Source organism: Electrona antarctica (assembly GCF_951216825.1).
Source record: "Electrona antarctica genome assembly, chromosome: 10".
NCBI lineage: Eukaryota > Metazoa > Chordata > Actinopteri > Myctophiformes > Myctophidae > Electrona > Electrona antarctica.
The window spans coordinates 19,328,541-19,345,343 of record NC_136791.1 but is presented as its reverse complement, the minus strand read 5'-3'; the positions used below and the strand labels follow the sequence as shown (position 1 = coordinate 19,345,343).

General features: G+C 40.5%; 1 protein-coding gene across 1 annotated transcript in view; it reads left to right on the top strand.

The window, feature by feature from the left end:
* Nucleotides 1–12,086, top strand: part of LOC306930511 (phosphatidylcholine:ceramide cholinephosphotransferase 1-like) — a 56,229-nt gene extending 44,143 nt beyond the window's left edge. The window contains exons 6-8 of the mRNA XM_079511518.1: nt 3,583–3,736; nt 5,404–5,570; nt 6,701–12,086. Of these exons, the coding sequence (XP_079367644.1) occupies nt 3,583–3,736; nt 5,404–5,570; nt 6,701–6,877 (498 nt within the window). The 3' untranslated portion in view covers nt 6,878–12,086. The remainder of the gene's footprint in view (nt 1–3,582; nt 3,737–5,403; nt 5,571–6,700) is intronic.
* Nucleotides 12,087–16,803: the final 4,717 nt, after the last annotated feature.

Genomic DNA, 16,803 nt, shown 5'->3' with positions numbered 1-16,803 from the left:
GAGTTGATAAAATGTTTAGTTTTTGTGTTGGAAGCCATTTAAAAGAGCCTGCATTTACACTGGGTAGTGTTTCTAGGACAACAAAAAAAGTTATGCCCGGTTGAAGTTTTATTTTCTAAATAACTTTTTTTCTGCTGGGCGTACATAGCCATGCAATATCTCATTTTAAAGGGTGAGTTGTCTAGTTCAATTAAAATAAAATAAAAAGTTTCTCACATGTACCACTGTAGATATTTTGCCATCTATAAATAGCATGGTCAGTCATGATCAATCTGACCTATCCAGCTAAAAGTCCCCCTAGCTCTGAAATGGAACATCATATAAACTCAATTCTTTTTTGGGGTAAAATTAGACATTCTAACGCACATTTTGATATATACCATGTTTACATAGTCTTACCAGTACCTTGTCTATTCATGCATGTATCTCAAAAACCTGTTGTGAAGAAACAGTTTTGATAAAAAAACACATCCAAGGACATTGTTTTGATATGACTTTGTGCCCATGATATGTATCAAAATATAGACTTGAATGTATACTGTATTATAACAAAAAATTGGGTTCTTACCATCTACCGTTACAGAGTAAATCACAGTTGAAACTCGCTTAGTCAAACCATAAACCTCAGAATAGTGAACAAAATAGCCATGACAGGTCTAACTCATTGTAAAAGCGTCTTTTATTTTTTATGACTACTAACATAATACAATTATAATAAATATTACAGAAAATAAATAGGCCTACATACAAAACAGTTGTCCCCAAACTCCCCAGTGTCCCCAAACCACTGCATTCCAGTTGTTCTTGACGGTGTGTGTGTGTGTGTAGGCTAAATTTTAAAAAAACAACAACTGAAATGAATGAATGCATCCGGTTCAGTGTCGGAGAACTCCATCGCAGTCTTGACTCTTCGTCTTCATCATCATCATCATCATCATCATCATCCTCCTCCTCTGATGCCAGTTCTAAATATATAAAAATAAACATTTAGCTGTAGTCAGCCCGGCCAATAGCCAGTTGGGGGTGGGGGGGACGTAGGCTATCTGACATCATCGTCATCATCATCATCACACGGAGACACACTAAACAATGTACAATCATGATAGTATACAATATTCAATTAATGCGATTATCATGCAAGCTCAGACGTCAATGAAACGTCATACAGATCTTATATAATACGCTACTGTTAGCTTCACTCCCCGTCCCCCCTCCGATCCTTGTAGCAAGGTCATCATATTCACGCGTTGCTTCAGTAAACGATGCATGTTTGTTCTCCGTCTTTGTAGACAGTAAATAAAAGGAGCGAACATTACTCTAAAGATCAGATCGCCTATAAGGCACGCTACAATATAAAATACTTGTACTGCCATGCGTGCATGCCTGCTACGATACATTTGTACTGCACCGACCAACCGATCGACACCATTAGCCAGTGCTGGCTAATGGCTGGGGGCCATCGTGGTGAGTCATTCTGGCGTCATGATCTGACTAGTAGTAGTAATTATCCAAGCATCTATTTGTAGCGATCATCTTATGATGTCTGATCACTATAGAAGGGCATTTTCTACAATAAGATTACCTCAAAACATTCCGGGTTGATCGTCTTCTTCAATGGTTTCCCGGTATAGCTCATCGGACGACGATGGGGAGACAATGAAAAAAGGAGGGAGGGAGCAGCGAGTCTCGCTGTAAGCACTGGACCAGGGCTACTCCGCCTGGAGAAGGCGACTGGGACGCGTATGGATCAATACTACTACCACAAAACTCGCTCAAATAAATAGTACTGCTTTCAACTTTTTCTGCTAGAAAATCGCTCGGGCGAGACGGGTAAACAGGCAAAACAATGAAAACTATGAAGACTCCCTCTGCCCCCACTGTTTACAGGGGGTGGGACCAGCTTCCAATGGCAACACGTACACGTGTGTCACGTGACACGGGTTTTCTGGGTAATGTAGTTGGAATATAAGCTCAGGAATTTAAACAGCGCTTCGGAGCATATTAATATGTTTAGATTAATCAAAAACGGCGAAGACGCCAATTGGCGTCATTGATCATTTACGGAATTCTGATGAAGACGCCAATTGGCGTCTTTCACCTTCTAAGGGTTAATGATGCACCTGCGTAGCTAGTTGACAACTCGAGATTGCGCCTACCTGATCAGGTGACTAGTCACATGCACTCCTTACCTGATCAGAGCGGCTATTTAAACCGCTCTGCCTACCTGCTCATTCCTGGCTTCTCTCCTGCTGTGTGGACGTGCGTCACTGCTGCTGCCTATGCCTGCCTCGCTTGCTGCTAACCTGCTGCTCATGACGTTTTGCAAATCCCACCGCCTCCCCAGCATCCACCTATAGCCTCTGTTTCTAGATCCCCCTGGGGGTCTTAATTAATTCCCTGTAATTCTATTTGGCTTTACATAACTTTAACTGTAATGTTACAGGGAATATATATATATATAATATATATATATATATAAAAAAAATGCACCATTTATATCTATGCTCAATATTATGATCAATAAATATATATTCTAAATTCATTCTAAGAGTTGTCTGACTGAAATGGGTTAAGCTAGCTCTCCACCGCACCAACGTTGCCTAAAATCTCTAGCATTGTTTTGCTGGTATAGGTGTGCCCCAAAGCAACCCATTTTGTTTATGACTTTCGTTATCGTATATGGATTATTTTATTCCCTGTTGTTTCCTTGTTAAAAACCTATTATGTCCGCTGTTGCTCGTCCGTAGGCTATAAGTCAGATAGACGCGTCATTTCCACAATTCCACAACAGTCATGCAGCTCGTTCCAGTCCCCAGAGAAATGTGGTCATTCACAACTTTGTAATCAACAAGATAGCCTCGTAATGCATTTGTTTCAGATGTGCCAATCAGACACATATTTATTTCCATTCCATGTAAGCTGCATGTTCACGGCAACTTTTCTTATGATTTCCAGAAAAACATTGATAATTTCTCTATAGCCGTTTACAGTAAATGACATATTTTTCCTTATCGTCTCATATGAGATGTATTCAGTTATTAATGGCCCATGGGTTTGTTTCCAATTGCTTCCACATTTGTGGAATCAACTTCCTCTGGGAGTTTGACAGGCTACCTGTCACTGGCCACTTTTAAAACTCTCTTAAAGAACTCACTTCTATAGAATGGCTTTTTAGCCAGAGGATTGAACAATTGTGTCCGTGTGAGGACTCTATTGTACTGCCTCTGACTATATCTGCTGTTTATCCTTTTTTTGATTACTTTTGTTTGTTTGTTTTTCTCGTTTCCTCATTTGTTTTGCAGGCATTCTTGTTGTGGTTTGTGTTGTGAAGCACTTTGTAAACTTGCTTTTGAAACATGCTATATAAAAAAAAGTGTATTGTTGTTGTTGTTATTATCATTCTGAATGTCTTGTGTGTGTGTGTGTGTGTGTGTGTGTGTGTGTGTGTGTGTGTGTGTGTGTGTGTGTGTGTGTGTGTGTGTGTGTGTGTGTGTGTGTGTGTGTGTGTGTGTGTGTGTGTGTGTGTGTGTGTGTGTGTGTGTGTGTGTGTGTGTGTGTGTGTGTGTGTGTGTGTGTGTGTAGCTGCTGGGGAACTGGGAGGCTCAGATGAGGAGGATAATGAAGATGATAGCTGGAGGAGGTCTGTCCATCACGGGCTCTCACACCATGTGTGGAGATTACCTGTACAGCGGACACACCGTCATGTTGACATTAACCTATCTCTTCATCAAGGAATGTAAGTACTGTAACACACCGTCATGCTAACACTAACCTATCTCTTCATCAAGGAATGTATATGTCTGTTTAAATTATTTAATGGTGGTGTAAGTCAGTGTAATGCTTTAATCTTTGAACCAGTCAGAGCTACAATGTTGCAATGCTGGTTCCATTGGCCCAGAAGCCCTATTGATGCAACAGTGACATCTAGTGTCGACACGGGGGAAATGCCTTTTGCTTAAAACGAAAGGGGAAATGTCACTGTCATGCTTAATTTGTGCACTTTTACAGAGCCTTGCTCTGCCAGTCGGACAAGTGTTCCATATCTCTCCCTATAGCCAGACACCTCATGTACCCACACTTATCAGAGATCTGCACCACCACCAGTGCTGTAAAGTGACTAGGCACTCAAGCACTGTACTTAAGGGGCCACTTCACCCCTTTTGCAACCAGATCTTATTTTATTGATGTTTAGGACACAAGAAACACTTTCCTGGGGGTTTTATGTGTATTTAGATATTTTAGTCACACCACGAGTGTGCGGCTATACATTGTTTTGTTTTTTTTGTTTTTTTTGACAGGGACAATGCTCATTAATCAACATTTCAGTTTTCACTTCCATGTAAATGTGCCAGAGTTAGCCATAAGCTAATTTTCATCTGTAGTCCCTGAGCAGGCTCTTAAAATGGTAGTAAAACTAAACATACAATGACACATATAGTACAATACAATGCAATACAATACAGATAAAAGAAGGACAGAGTGTATAGTGTGCCAGCACACAACACCATGCGTTGATGCCATGTGTGCATGTGCCAGCACCCAACACTATGTCCATACAAAAACACAATACAATACAGATAAAAGAGAGACCGAGTGTGTGGTGTGCCAGCACACAACACCATGCGTTGATGCCATGTGTGCATATGTGCCAGTACCCAACACTATGTCCATACAAAAACACAATACAATACAGGAACAGATCAACATGGTACAGGGGACAGAACAACTGTGAAGTGAAAAAATGACACCGGTGATGAATACTAAATAGTGCTGATAGTTACTCATGATTACAGATTTGATTTGTTTTTAGCCACCTCTTCAGGTTAAATTTGAAGGTCAAATAGTTGGAGGTCTCTCTTACTTCTGTAGGGAGACTGTTCCAGTGATGTGAGGCTCTAACAGAAGACTGTGTTTTTACCAAACACACTACGTCTGATTGGCACTTCACAGTCTCCTCTGGTAGTTGCCCTTGTTGTTCTATCACCACTGTCCCTTCGATATATGTACTGTTTCAGTGGTGGAGGTGCAAGTCCATTTAAGATTTTAAAAATGAGACAAGCATCTGAAAAATGTTTGAAGCTGTCAAAAGTAAATAAATTATACTTTTGAACTATATGGCAATGGTGGTAACGGTTGGGCTTTTGGTCCAGGGTTTTTAATGTCTGTTTATAAAGTGATTCTATGGGTTTTAACGTTGTCTGATTTGTCTGTGACCAGGTTGTGAAACAGTATGTTATGTGTGAAAAAATCATAGCATGCATGAAGAGTTTAGCGGCGTCTTTTTTCATTCAGTATCTTTCCCGTTGGCTGGCACCTCACAAGGACCAGTGTGCTGTGCACCTTTTGCCTATAGTGTATTGTTATTAACCCTGTTTATTCTTCTTGTCCTTCCCAAACGGTCAGATTCCCCAAAGCGGTTCTGGTGGTACCACTGGTTCTGTTGGACGCTGAGTGCAGTGGGCATCCTGTGCATCCTGCTGGCTCATGACCACTACACTGTGGACGTGGTGGTGGCCTACTTCATCACTACACGTCTCTTCTGGTGGTATCACACCATGGCCAACCAGCAGGTACCACTTCTGCACCTTTTTAATTATTTTATTACCATCTACGTACATATTCGCACCATCGGCTGGACCCTCCTTTCCAGTACCTTGGCGTAAACTTTCCCAGGGAGGCTGAGTAATATGATACCTCTGTAATTGGCACACGCCCTCTGATCGCCCTTTTTAAACAGTGGGATTTGCTCCATAACTCTGAATCTAAGTTCGCTGTCCATGGTGTGCATCCATGCATCCAAGGTTCAGATGTCATTTGTGATTTTACTGCATCGCTCCCGAAATGTTAACATTTCTGGCGAAAGATCAGCGTGAGCTAATGCTAATAATAGCCGATGGTTACAATGTAGGTACCGCGTCTACCCCAAACAAAGCCAGTCTGTAGTAATCTGTAGTAGTCTGTTTGGATGAGAGCTACCTTTTTAAGGTAGCAAAGGCAACAATCCTAGTAGTTTGCAACACTGTCTGAGCGCAAAGGCTGCAATACAAGAATATATTTGGGTAGAAAGTGCATTACCCAATGAAAACACATTGGTGTTAATGACAAATAATAAGTCCAGGCCTTTTTAAAAGCTCTGAGGATGCTACTAGATGTCAACTGAACTGAATTATGTTACATTTTAATAGTTTGGTTTCAACTTGTCTGTAACCTCTCTCAATACAGAGATGTGGAATTGGGACTCAGGGATGTGCTTTATTCACCATATTTGCCTTCCACAAATCCTGCACGCATTCCAGCTAAAACCCAGACTGGGTGTAATTCAGCAACGTTGCATGCATAAGCCCTGTTGGAACTATAAAAGGATGTGGGGCAAAGTTGTTAAACTTGATAGCTGGGACAGGCTTAACAATACGCATAAACTCCCGAATAGCCCTCAGTCATTCGCTGTTAACAGACTATGCATGCGTTTGAATAAAACGTGCTCTGTTAGTGTCACATTTACCTAGCATCTGGCAGAGGTAAAAATGAAGGCTCACCCACACAGTTATTGACTGGCAGTCAACTGTCTTCCGTGTTTTGTCTTCCGTGTTTTGGTACAATGATGTGATGCAGACCCCCCCCTTATATATTATTCATACATAACTAATAATCCCGGTTCATAAAATAATAATAATAATGCGTTCCATTTGTTTTGATGCAGTCATTGAAGGAGACATCGCAGAGCAACCCTTTCTCCCGGGTCTGGTGGTACCGGATGTTCCAGTACTTTGAGGAGAACGTCAAAGGCATTGTCCCTCGGAACTATCAGCTGCCATTCACATGGCGAGCGTCACCGTGGGCCCGTGGTGTCAAGTACAACAGACTAGAGATGCAGTGAACTCCCCCCCTTTCCTCCTCCCTGCTCACGTGAAAGGAGGCAAGGAGGAAAGATGTCCCCCACAGTGGCAAATGTCACCCATGGAAAGATGGCTTTGTGACACTTAAGCGCTGTCCTTGTTTCCTTGCTAGTGCTCAATAGACACACCCCTATCTAAATGGCTAGCACTGTGAACTCACTACTTTCTTTCTTTAAAAACAAAAAAAACATTTTCTCTACATTCGTCGCTCTCTTCCTGATGGCATTTACTTTTTTTTTCTTTTTTTGAAAATGGCACTAATCAATTTGTTTTTCTCCTTCAACCCTGTTGCAGGTCTGCTGCTTTGTGTTGTAGATCGAGAAAGCATTTCAACTGACCAATTACTTTCACTCTTATTCAGTCAGGCCATATGGACTTTGAGTTATTAGTTATTAATTTGTTGAAGGTTCTTATCCATGTTCTTGTAAGATTTATTTCATTATAATTACGTGAAACGTTTATTTAATAACCAAAATGCCATAATCAGTTCCCCTTTCCCTTTTTATAGTGAATTACTTTTGTAAAAACTTGCTAAAAACAAAATTTAAATGGAAAAAAAAGAAAAGAAAAAAAAGATTTTTCTAAGTACTCCAACTTTATTTTTCAAAAATGAATGATGTCCAAACAGAAGATTTTTTTTAGATTTTTACCTTTTTCAAGATGGAAGAACTGAGAGCAAAATAATCTATCATTGTGTACAGCATTATTCCAGTGCCTTTCCTTATAGCTTGATTGTACAGTTCAAGTCCGTTGTCTTTGTGTCCCTCTGCTTTGTGTGTGGGCTTGTCCACACCGTGGCACAGGGGTAGGGATGGGACCACAAGGAAATTACATGTCACCATTATTGTGGTGAAAACGATTGCGATTAAACAATAATATCGCCATCATCAAAATATGCTTACAACTTTACAATGCCACTTTTGCCAACTACCAGAAACCCCAGCATCCCCTATTCTGGGGGGAGGGGGGATAGCCGATCTACAAGCCCGCAGCGTTGATCATATAGAGCTGCTACTTTTGTGGAATCTATTTGTGTATAGTGGAAAAAAAGCATACCGAATGTGCTCTTTACATGTCCGTTTTTATCAAGTATAGAGGGTTTAGATGGTACTGATTTTGCAGCTCAACAAAAGCTAATTTATCCTTGTAGGTGTTTGACGGAGGACAATTTCACATTATATTAACGTCTCCCACACAACTATCGCGAGCGTTCTTTTCTCGTCCCATCCCTACACAGGGGGTCTTGTGTTCCTCCACTCTGTGTGTGGGGTTTCCCACCCTGGGTGGAACCTGACGATAGCTAACAGTCTTGCTCGCATGAATGTAAGAATAATTAAGCCAGCCTTACCAGAAGATTGGTCTTCCTTCCCAAAGTGAAGTACATGGAGTGAAATGTCCTGTTTATTTATTTATGCTTCGGGGGAATATCAGTTTGAGCTTGGGTTGTCATTGTCCTAAGATAATTTGACAATTTCTTTTTATATATATATATATATATACATTTTTATCTATGTACTTTTGTCATTTTGTGACCCTACTCAGACAGTTCTGATCTTGTCCTCTCGATGCTTGAACCTTGTCTTTGCTGCTGGTTTCAATCGCGCCGATACGGTCTGTTAATTTTATCCCATAACCACTTAATCCCTGTTATACTTTGTTGACCCGGGGTCCCACAGGGGTCTTTACTTGGTCTGGTCCCCGTTGTTCTTTTCCCCCCTCTACGCTAAATGTTTTTGCCGAATTTTTATTGCTCACCTCTATAGAGCGTCGCAGTCCCGCCCCCCTACCAGGGCCCATGAAATGATTCTCCGTTCATTTTCCTCATAGACTTTTCAGAAAGTATTTAGGGGCGGCGGTGGCTCAGGGGTAGAGTTTCCGGATGGTAACCGCAAGGTCGCCAGTTCGAACCCGGGCTCCCCCAGAGTTAGTGTCGAAGTGTCCTTGAGCAAGACACTGAACCCCTAATTGCTCCTGATGTGCTGGTTGGTACCTTGCATGGTTTCTGCCGCCATCAGTGTATGAATGGGTGAATGTAATGCACAATCTATGTAAAGCGCCTTGGATAAAGGCGCTATATAAATGCACCATTTACCATTTAAAGACGGTTACGCCGCGGACAAAGCCAACTCTTGTCGTGACAAATCATGACAATAAACACAATGTTTTGGGCCAAACAAAGAATTAGAAAGTAGAAAAAAACAGCAGGTTACACCACTTTTTGTTTTTCTTCTTTGTAATTGTTTGTTTGGTCCAAAATATTGTGTTTCTTCTCATGATTTGTCACGACTGGAGTTGGCTTTGTCCACGGCGTAACCGTCTTTAAAAAAATACTTTTTGAAATGTCTATGGGAAAAATGCATTGGGATTCATTTCCTGGGCCTGGCGTCGTCATGACAGGGGGCGGGACTGCGACGCTCTATTCACCTATTATAATATGCCCAGAATGAGGATGTTAAAGTTTATGAGCTTAATGGGAAACCCCAAAAATTATACAACTCCGGTCCTGGATTTTGTACATCACTGCAGCAACTCTTAAGCTTAATTTATACTCCCCAATGTGACACTTCTTCCTCTTAGATCTTTTTTTTGCTACATTACTACGGGGATTTACTCAAAGAGATACTCCCCCATATTTGACCTCGACTGGCCTGGTAGTCAGTGAATCAACGTTGGTGACCAATGCAGTCCCTGGCAGAATGTCTTTTTAGCATCCTCTGCTGCAAATTTCCTCATTTTAACTCATCCATTGCGACGCCCGACGAGTTTACACTTTTGCGGTGAACTTGTCATTTCGTAAATATATGTAGCAACCAAATGTCGTCCTTGTTTAAAACTGAAGCGTCGGGGAAGGAGCATGCTTTTGGGAAGGTTCGTCGTACTGTGTGCTGTGTATAGCTGTGGTTGTGTTTGTTATGTACTACATTAACCATGTTACCTTACGGTTTCAAAGGCACGTCTGTCTTGTATGTTCAACATGCCTCATAAGTGCAATGCTAACTCTGGACCCACCATAGCATTAGCGAGTTCTCGCACCTTAACGCAATGCGATGGACTATTTATTTCCTAATTGACTATGTTTGTCGATGTCTACTAATGTAATTAATGACATTATATTCACTATTTTACTACAGTTTAGACAACGGTATGCCTGGTCAGTTCCTCACACATAGCGCTGGAGAGAACTCTCTAATGCCATGGTAGCAGACCTAGTGCAATGCCAAAAAATATAACCACTTGCTCGTGTAATTGGCCAAATATACTGAAATCGATAAGTGAACAAACACGCATGTGGCACAGGGCTGGTGATATTTTTGGCCAAATGTATTACATGCAGAGAGGAAAACAAGCTTCCATGAATGTGAAACTGTCTTTTGTTTATGGTCATATAAGCACACTTGCATGTTAACATTTTGCATCTCCTATTCTTTCTTGAACTGATGACTGAATTGTCTAAATAATAATAATATTGCTTAAAAAGTGAAGTAATAATATTGCTTAAAAAGTGAAGTAAAGTGATGTAATTTCATAGCACTTTCTGACGTAGAAATCTCGTCCAAAGGCTAAATTCTTGCTCAATTAATTGATGAAATCAACTGTGTTGACCAATACCTGCAGCCGAAATTAGCCCAAATTCTCTTGAAAATTTGAAAATTAACACAGTTTTCCCCCCCAAAGAAAACCTGCATACTGTATAAGTGAGAAATGTTGTTTTTTAAGTTGTGTGATATGGGAGTAACGGACTGGTTTGACCACGTCTCGTGTAAGCTTGTGAAACGTATATATATATATCTTTTGTTTTGTTTTGTTAAGCCATCGACTGTAAAAATGGCTACAAGCTCATTTAGATTCCTTGTATTGTCCATAGCATTTCCGTGTCATAAATCAACTGCAGCTCTCTGGAGTCGATCCGACTATACTTGGAACATCTCATTTTGGTTCTATTCACACCGGCAGTCCAAAATCTGATTTGTAGCCTAAGTCTGAACACCAAAACACACTTTTTGTGTGTGTGTGTGTGAGAATCAGATTTGAGACCCATTCCTAAGATGTTTTGAAATGCGATTCAATCCCTGATTTCTTCTAAGGACATCTCTTTCTGGACACTGAGGCCTGACTTACTCATTGTAAGACTGTGTCGTTTGCCAAAAATAGCAGATCTACAAGCTTTGTAGATCTGCTATTTTTTTTGGCACCGTCGGAATAGTACTTCAATACAACCCCTGATCACTTGAAAATAAGTGTGGACGGTCGTTATTCAGTCCTATTAGATCAGATTTTGAGAAACTAATCAGTTTTTCCTCCGTGCTGCACAAGGCCTTAGTATGAGCACTGCAACGTGAGATACTGTACCTTGATCCAGGGCTGGGCCATGTGTCGCTATAAATCGCTGTTGTTGGCCAGAAACCTATCTCCATATTTTGTGGCTTTTTTTTTATTTATTTTTATGGAGGGACAGACAGTAGGCTGACAGGAAATGGGGGGAAGACATGCAGTAAAGGCCGTCGGGATCGGGAGTCGAACCTGCGGCACACTGCCAGACTGGATTACCAGCCAGCCAAGGTGCCTGGACCACTGAGCCATGGCCCAGGCCCTATCTCCATATTTTAATGCTCTACTTGATCACACTACAGCGTCACACAAAATAACCAAAGCAGCAGATTGACAGATTTTTGGACAATTTTCAGAAGCGCCACGTTTCGAGCTTTTGTGAAAATTGTCCAAAAAACCCAGGCTTAACCATACGGCACAATGCAATATTGATGGTGAGGGTATCAAAATAATAGTGCATGCATATATCGCCCAGCCCTGGCTTGAACATTTCATGAGAATCAGGGCAGGATGTACAATACAGTCCGTCTCTTAGTCTTTAGGGGACGTGATCTGGTGGTCGTACTGTTATAATGTGGAGTTTACCACGTTTACAGTATCTCCTGTAGTTGCCAATCAAGCTGGAATCTTATTTTAATTGTTTGTTTTTCCCACATATTGAATGTTTATGTCATACCATATGTCATATTTCTCTGTGAATCAGTTTGTCATTTTTTGTGTGTGTGTGTGTGTGTGTGCGCATGTGCGCGCGTGTGTGTGTGTGTGTGTGTGTGTGTATACCAGATGTTTGTAAAACTTATGATAGATAAATGACAGAGTATTCTGCCAATTTAGGCTTTTCAATAAAAACCTTTTACTATTCAGTGTTTACTGTTGTGGTCTTTATTCAATATCGTCGCTGTCAGGTGGAAGTAATCCAAAACTATTATTTTAAAAACCTGCGACATGTACTGTAAGCTTGCAGGTTGTCTATTTTCACTACTTTTGTGTGACACTCTTGCACGGTGACGACGAAGCAGGGCATTCGTTTATGAAAATAAAGTTGAAATTATATGGAGAGGTTTCTGCCCGACCGTAGCGATATATGTTATCAAATAACCCTTTAGCTGTCTGTCTCTGGTGGAAAGTAATCGAGTACAATCACTCATCAAGTACTGTATTCGCTTACAGTGAAGTGTCAGCTTTGTCACCATAGTCACTTTGCACATTTAGGTCATTGTTACAAAACAAGGTTCAAAGTTCAACTTTTTTGTCAGCAATACCAGTTACAAAGTAAAAGGCACATGAAATTCAGTCTAGTGTCAACTGTCAAGTAATCTATGTAAAAACTAAGTTGCTTAAAACTATATCTAAAACTAAAACTACTGAAAAGTATAAAATGTCAGGTACAAAATGCAGAAAGCCATTTCATTTGCCCCAGACATACAGTATGGCCATATTCCCGGCCTTGTAGTGTTCAGTGTAATCTATTCATAAGCCCTACATTAAAGGGACACTTCACTCTTTTTGCAAAAAAAATATATGTTAATGACGTTTAGAAGATTTAGGACACTTTCCTGGGGATCTTTGTGTGGTTTTAGATATTTTAAATTGTAGCAATTGTAGCATTTTATATATGTGATGTATTCCCATACTTTTGTTCTTGCCTAATGTAAGTCGCTCTGGATTAAGAGCGTCTGCTAAATGCCTAAATTGTAAATTGTAAATTGTAAATTGTAAATTGTAAATTGTAGCAGTGATAGGGGGAGGGCTGTCTTACTGAGACAACATGTAGTCCAGGAAGTAAGTGAGCCCAGTGTCCATGACATCAGAGACACTGGGCTCACTGAGTGACTGCTCAAATATCTAAAACCACATATTACACACCCCCAGGAAAGTGTTCTATATCTTCTAAACGTCATTAACATATTTTTTGGCAAAAAAAGGAGGATGATGCCATGGTTGTCTGTCGTCTGACCAGCAGATGGCGCCATGGACTCATATTCAGACCATAATCTTTTCGTTTACAATTTACAGTGAGTGAGTTCACCTCGCAGGAAGAAAATGTGAATACTAATTTAATTTGGTTTTTTTATTTTGGTCCCCCATAACTTAATCAATACACACAATTATTAATCACAATCACAGTTCACGTGTGTATCATAATAGACAAAAGTTATGGGATGAACCTTGATTTACTAGGCCTGCCCCCCATTTTTTTAGATTAATAATCTTTGTAGATTCCTTTGTGATGTGACTATATTTGGATTGAGTTCACAATCATGCTTCTATTAACGGCCCGAATATCACTCAACTCATTCACAGATGAGCTGATTTTGGCATCTTTTTCTTTCAGACTTGGAAGCGTGTTGGGAATAACCACACCTCCAAACTCCAGTCTGACATTATTTTTTCAAAATTTGCCAACTTTGCATCCAATGATTCTGTTATGCAGACTCTGTACCGTAGGCCAAGTCTTTTCAAAGTGAGGTCCGGGAACCCCCTGGGGTCATTGCAGGGTTCCAGGGGGTCCCCAGCCAAATTAGTTAAGATAGCACCGAAATCACTTTAACCACTTTAACCCTATTTTATACTTTGGCTATTCAAAAATAGCAGATCTACAAGCTGTTTGTGGTCATGTTTGGTCATGATGATGATGATGATGATGAAGGAACAGAACGTGAGTGTTTGAAGTATTTTATCTATCTATCTATCTATCTATCTATCTATCTATCTATCTATCTATCTATCTATCTATCTATCAATCAATCACAAATGTTATCTATGGAGGTCCCTGGCACAAATCCCTTGAGTATTTCCATGGGGGAGGTCTGTGGCCAGATACAATATCTCTGCTGTCGGAGAAACCCTAGACATATATCTATGGGAGAAACTCCTTAATGATCATTTTTCAGCAAATGAAGAAAACCTTACATTTTTTAAACAAAACAATACTGCCTCATCAATGTTGCTCTGTGACTTTATATATTGTCTATTGTCAGATACTTGCGTGAGAGTGGGAGAGGTGGTGGATTTAGCTGCTATAGTTTGAGGGTACAATGGAGTTAAGAGGTTTTGTCCAAAGCTTTTTAATAAGTTTAATTGGTTCAATATATTTGTAACCAACGCAACAGGGTTGTTCAATAGCGTTGATTTATGAAAAGAAATCGAAAACCTCCAAAATGGAGTTAGGTGGTTTCCCCCCGACAGCAACAATACATTTGGGCGGCCCTTGACATGAAAATGTTTGAGAAACACTGCTGTAGGCCATGTATGTCAAGCCTGTTTAGGAGATCGATATAAAGTATTTATACAACCACAGTTCAAACCGAAGACACATACTTGTATGCAATACTCATCTGCAAACTGGCTCTAGCAGACATATTTTCAGTATGCATGATTTCTGAGACCACCTGCTAACATCGACCTCTGCAACTCCGCTGATGTTGAGAGCAAGGCACTGAGCTTTTCAGGGCTTTATTTTGATTATGTCATTTATTATAACTTTTAACAGGCTTCTCCTGGTTTATAAAAGCATACAGAGCGAAAGCAGTTGACTGGAGATTGCTGTCGGGGGAGAAACCTCTTAACTTTAACTCCATAGTCAAACTTTTTGTGGGTGTTTTTGCCCACGTAAATTAATAGGCTACCCTACTTGATCATACTACGGCATCACACAACATATCAAAAGTAGCAGATATGCAAGTTTTGAGCTTGTAGGTCTGCTACTTTTGAAGCTTTTGAATTTGAATCCTGAGAAGTAACAGTTCTTGGACATAATCATAATGAAGATAATATGGTTCCAGAGACACTTATTTGTCACTTCACTTTAGTCTCAATTTGACAATTATTTTTGGAACACTGTTGTACATCGTAAGCACATAGGAAATAATGCATTCTGTAGTGGGAAGCACAATTACTAAAAGGTTTTGTACACCTACAGATTTTAATCAAACATCACGCAAATTGGTACACAGTCTCTCTAGAGCAGGCCTGTCGAACTCAACTTGGGGTGAGGGCCGCATTGGTCAAAAGGTCACTTGATGGGGGCCACAGCCAGTTGCGGACGCGCGCTCGATGTCTCAGTCAGTCACTGCTATAACTACATATATGTGTGTGTGTGTGTGTGTGTGTGTGTGTGTGTGTGTGTGTGTGTGTGTGTGTATATATATATATATATATATATATATATATATATATATATATATATATATACATATATATACATACATATACATTCTACTGTAATTATTAAACAATGCAATAAGGATCCCCAACAAAACATTTGAAAGTAAAACATTTCAATTTGAAGTAAAGACATTACTTGTCTACCAAACATTTACATCTGCAAATATGCAAAGTATCTGCAGTTTCTGTTCAGTAATGTGTGGCTTTTGTTATGTTTCAGCTGTTGATCTGAGAGCTATTACCATGTCAGCACAATATCTGCAGTTTCTGTTCAGTAATGTGTGGCTTTCAGATGAAACGGGTCTCTCAGATTTTTCCATCCTGGACTCCATCCTGATTGGCTAAGATTGGCTTCCAAATGTGCTCGTTTTCAAACAAAATGCCGCAAATCATGAACACATCGTGTGATTTATGTGAAATTGTGCATGCACATTCCCACTAGGCCAAGGAAGAAATGCCACTTGAACATTTTCAACTCAGCCTCATGGTGGCGCTATAACTGACCGATTAGTGTTTTTTTACCTCTAACTGCACGTGCCAAATTGCACGCAAATCGGTACACATGCTCCATAGTCATGTGATCAAGACGGGTTTGTTTGATTTCTCATAATCCATGCTGATTGGCTACGATTGGCTTCTAAACTTTTCAGGAGTAGCCCGCTTTGTACCCGTTTTGTACAAATCGCCACAACTCTTCAACGCAGCGTCCGATTGCGGTGATACTGCACGCATACTAGGCTGAGTAAGAAATGCCACTTGACCGTTTTCAAATCCGCCTCATGGTTGCACTACAACACTCCAAGTCGCGACACACACACACACACACACACACACACACACACACACACACACACACACACACACACACACACACACACACACACACACACACACATGTTTATATTACTCGTTTTGCCAAACATCACACACACTCCTATCCTCCTGGTGGAGACCTGTGCCCAGAAGGGCACTTTTTCTAGTTTGTGTTGAAATCCCCACAGGGGAATCTTAGATGATAGATTGCTTCATATAAGATATGTGTTCCAAAAATAAACAAATCATCCAGGCTTTTCTGTCAGGGTGGAATGTTAGAACAGGTCAGCTCCATATATGGAGATCTAAGGATTTGAGGTCAGATGTAGAGTTGCTGGCCGGCTCCATAATATGCAGATCTAGATGATGGTCTTCTCCATGTATGGCTATCCAGGGTTTGTTGAGGTCAGTGGTGTGATCTTCATATATGGAGACGGCCATATATGGAGTGTGTTACGAGGTGACAGACTCATGGCTATATATGGTGGTGTGACGTGTCACGAGGCGTGATGAACTGACGGGAGAAGGAGATGTAGTCCGCACAATGTTTTGTAGATCCCACAGGAATTTTATTTAGAAAGATGACGTTTCGACCCCC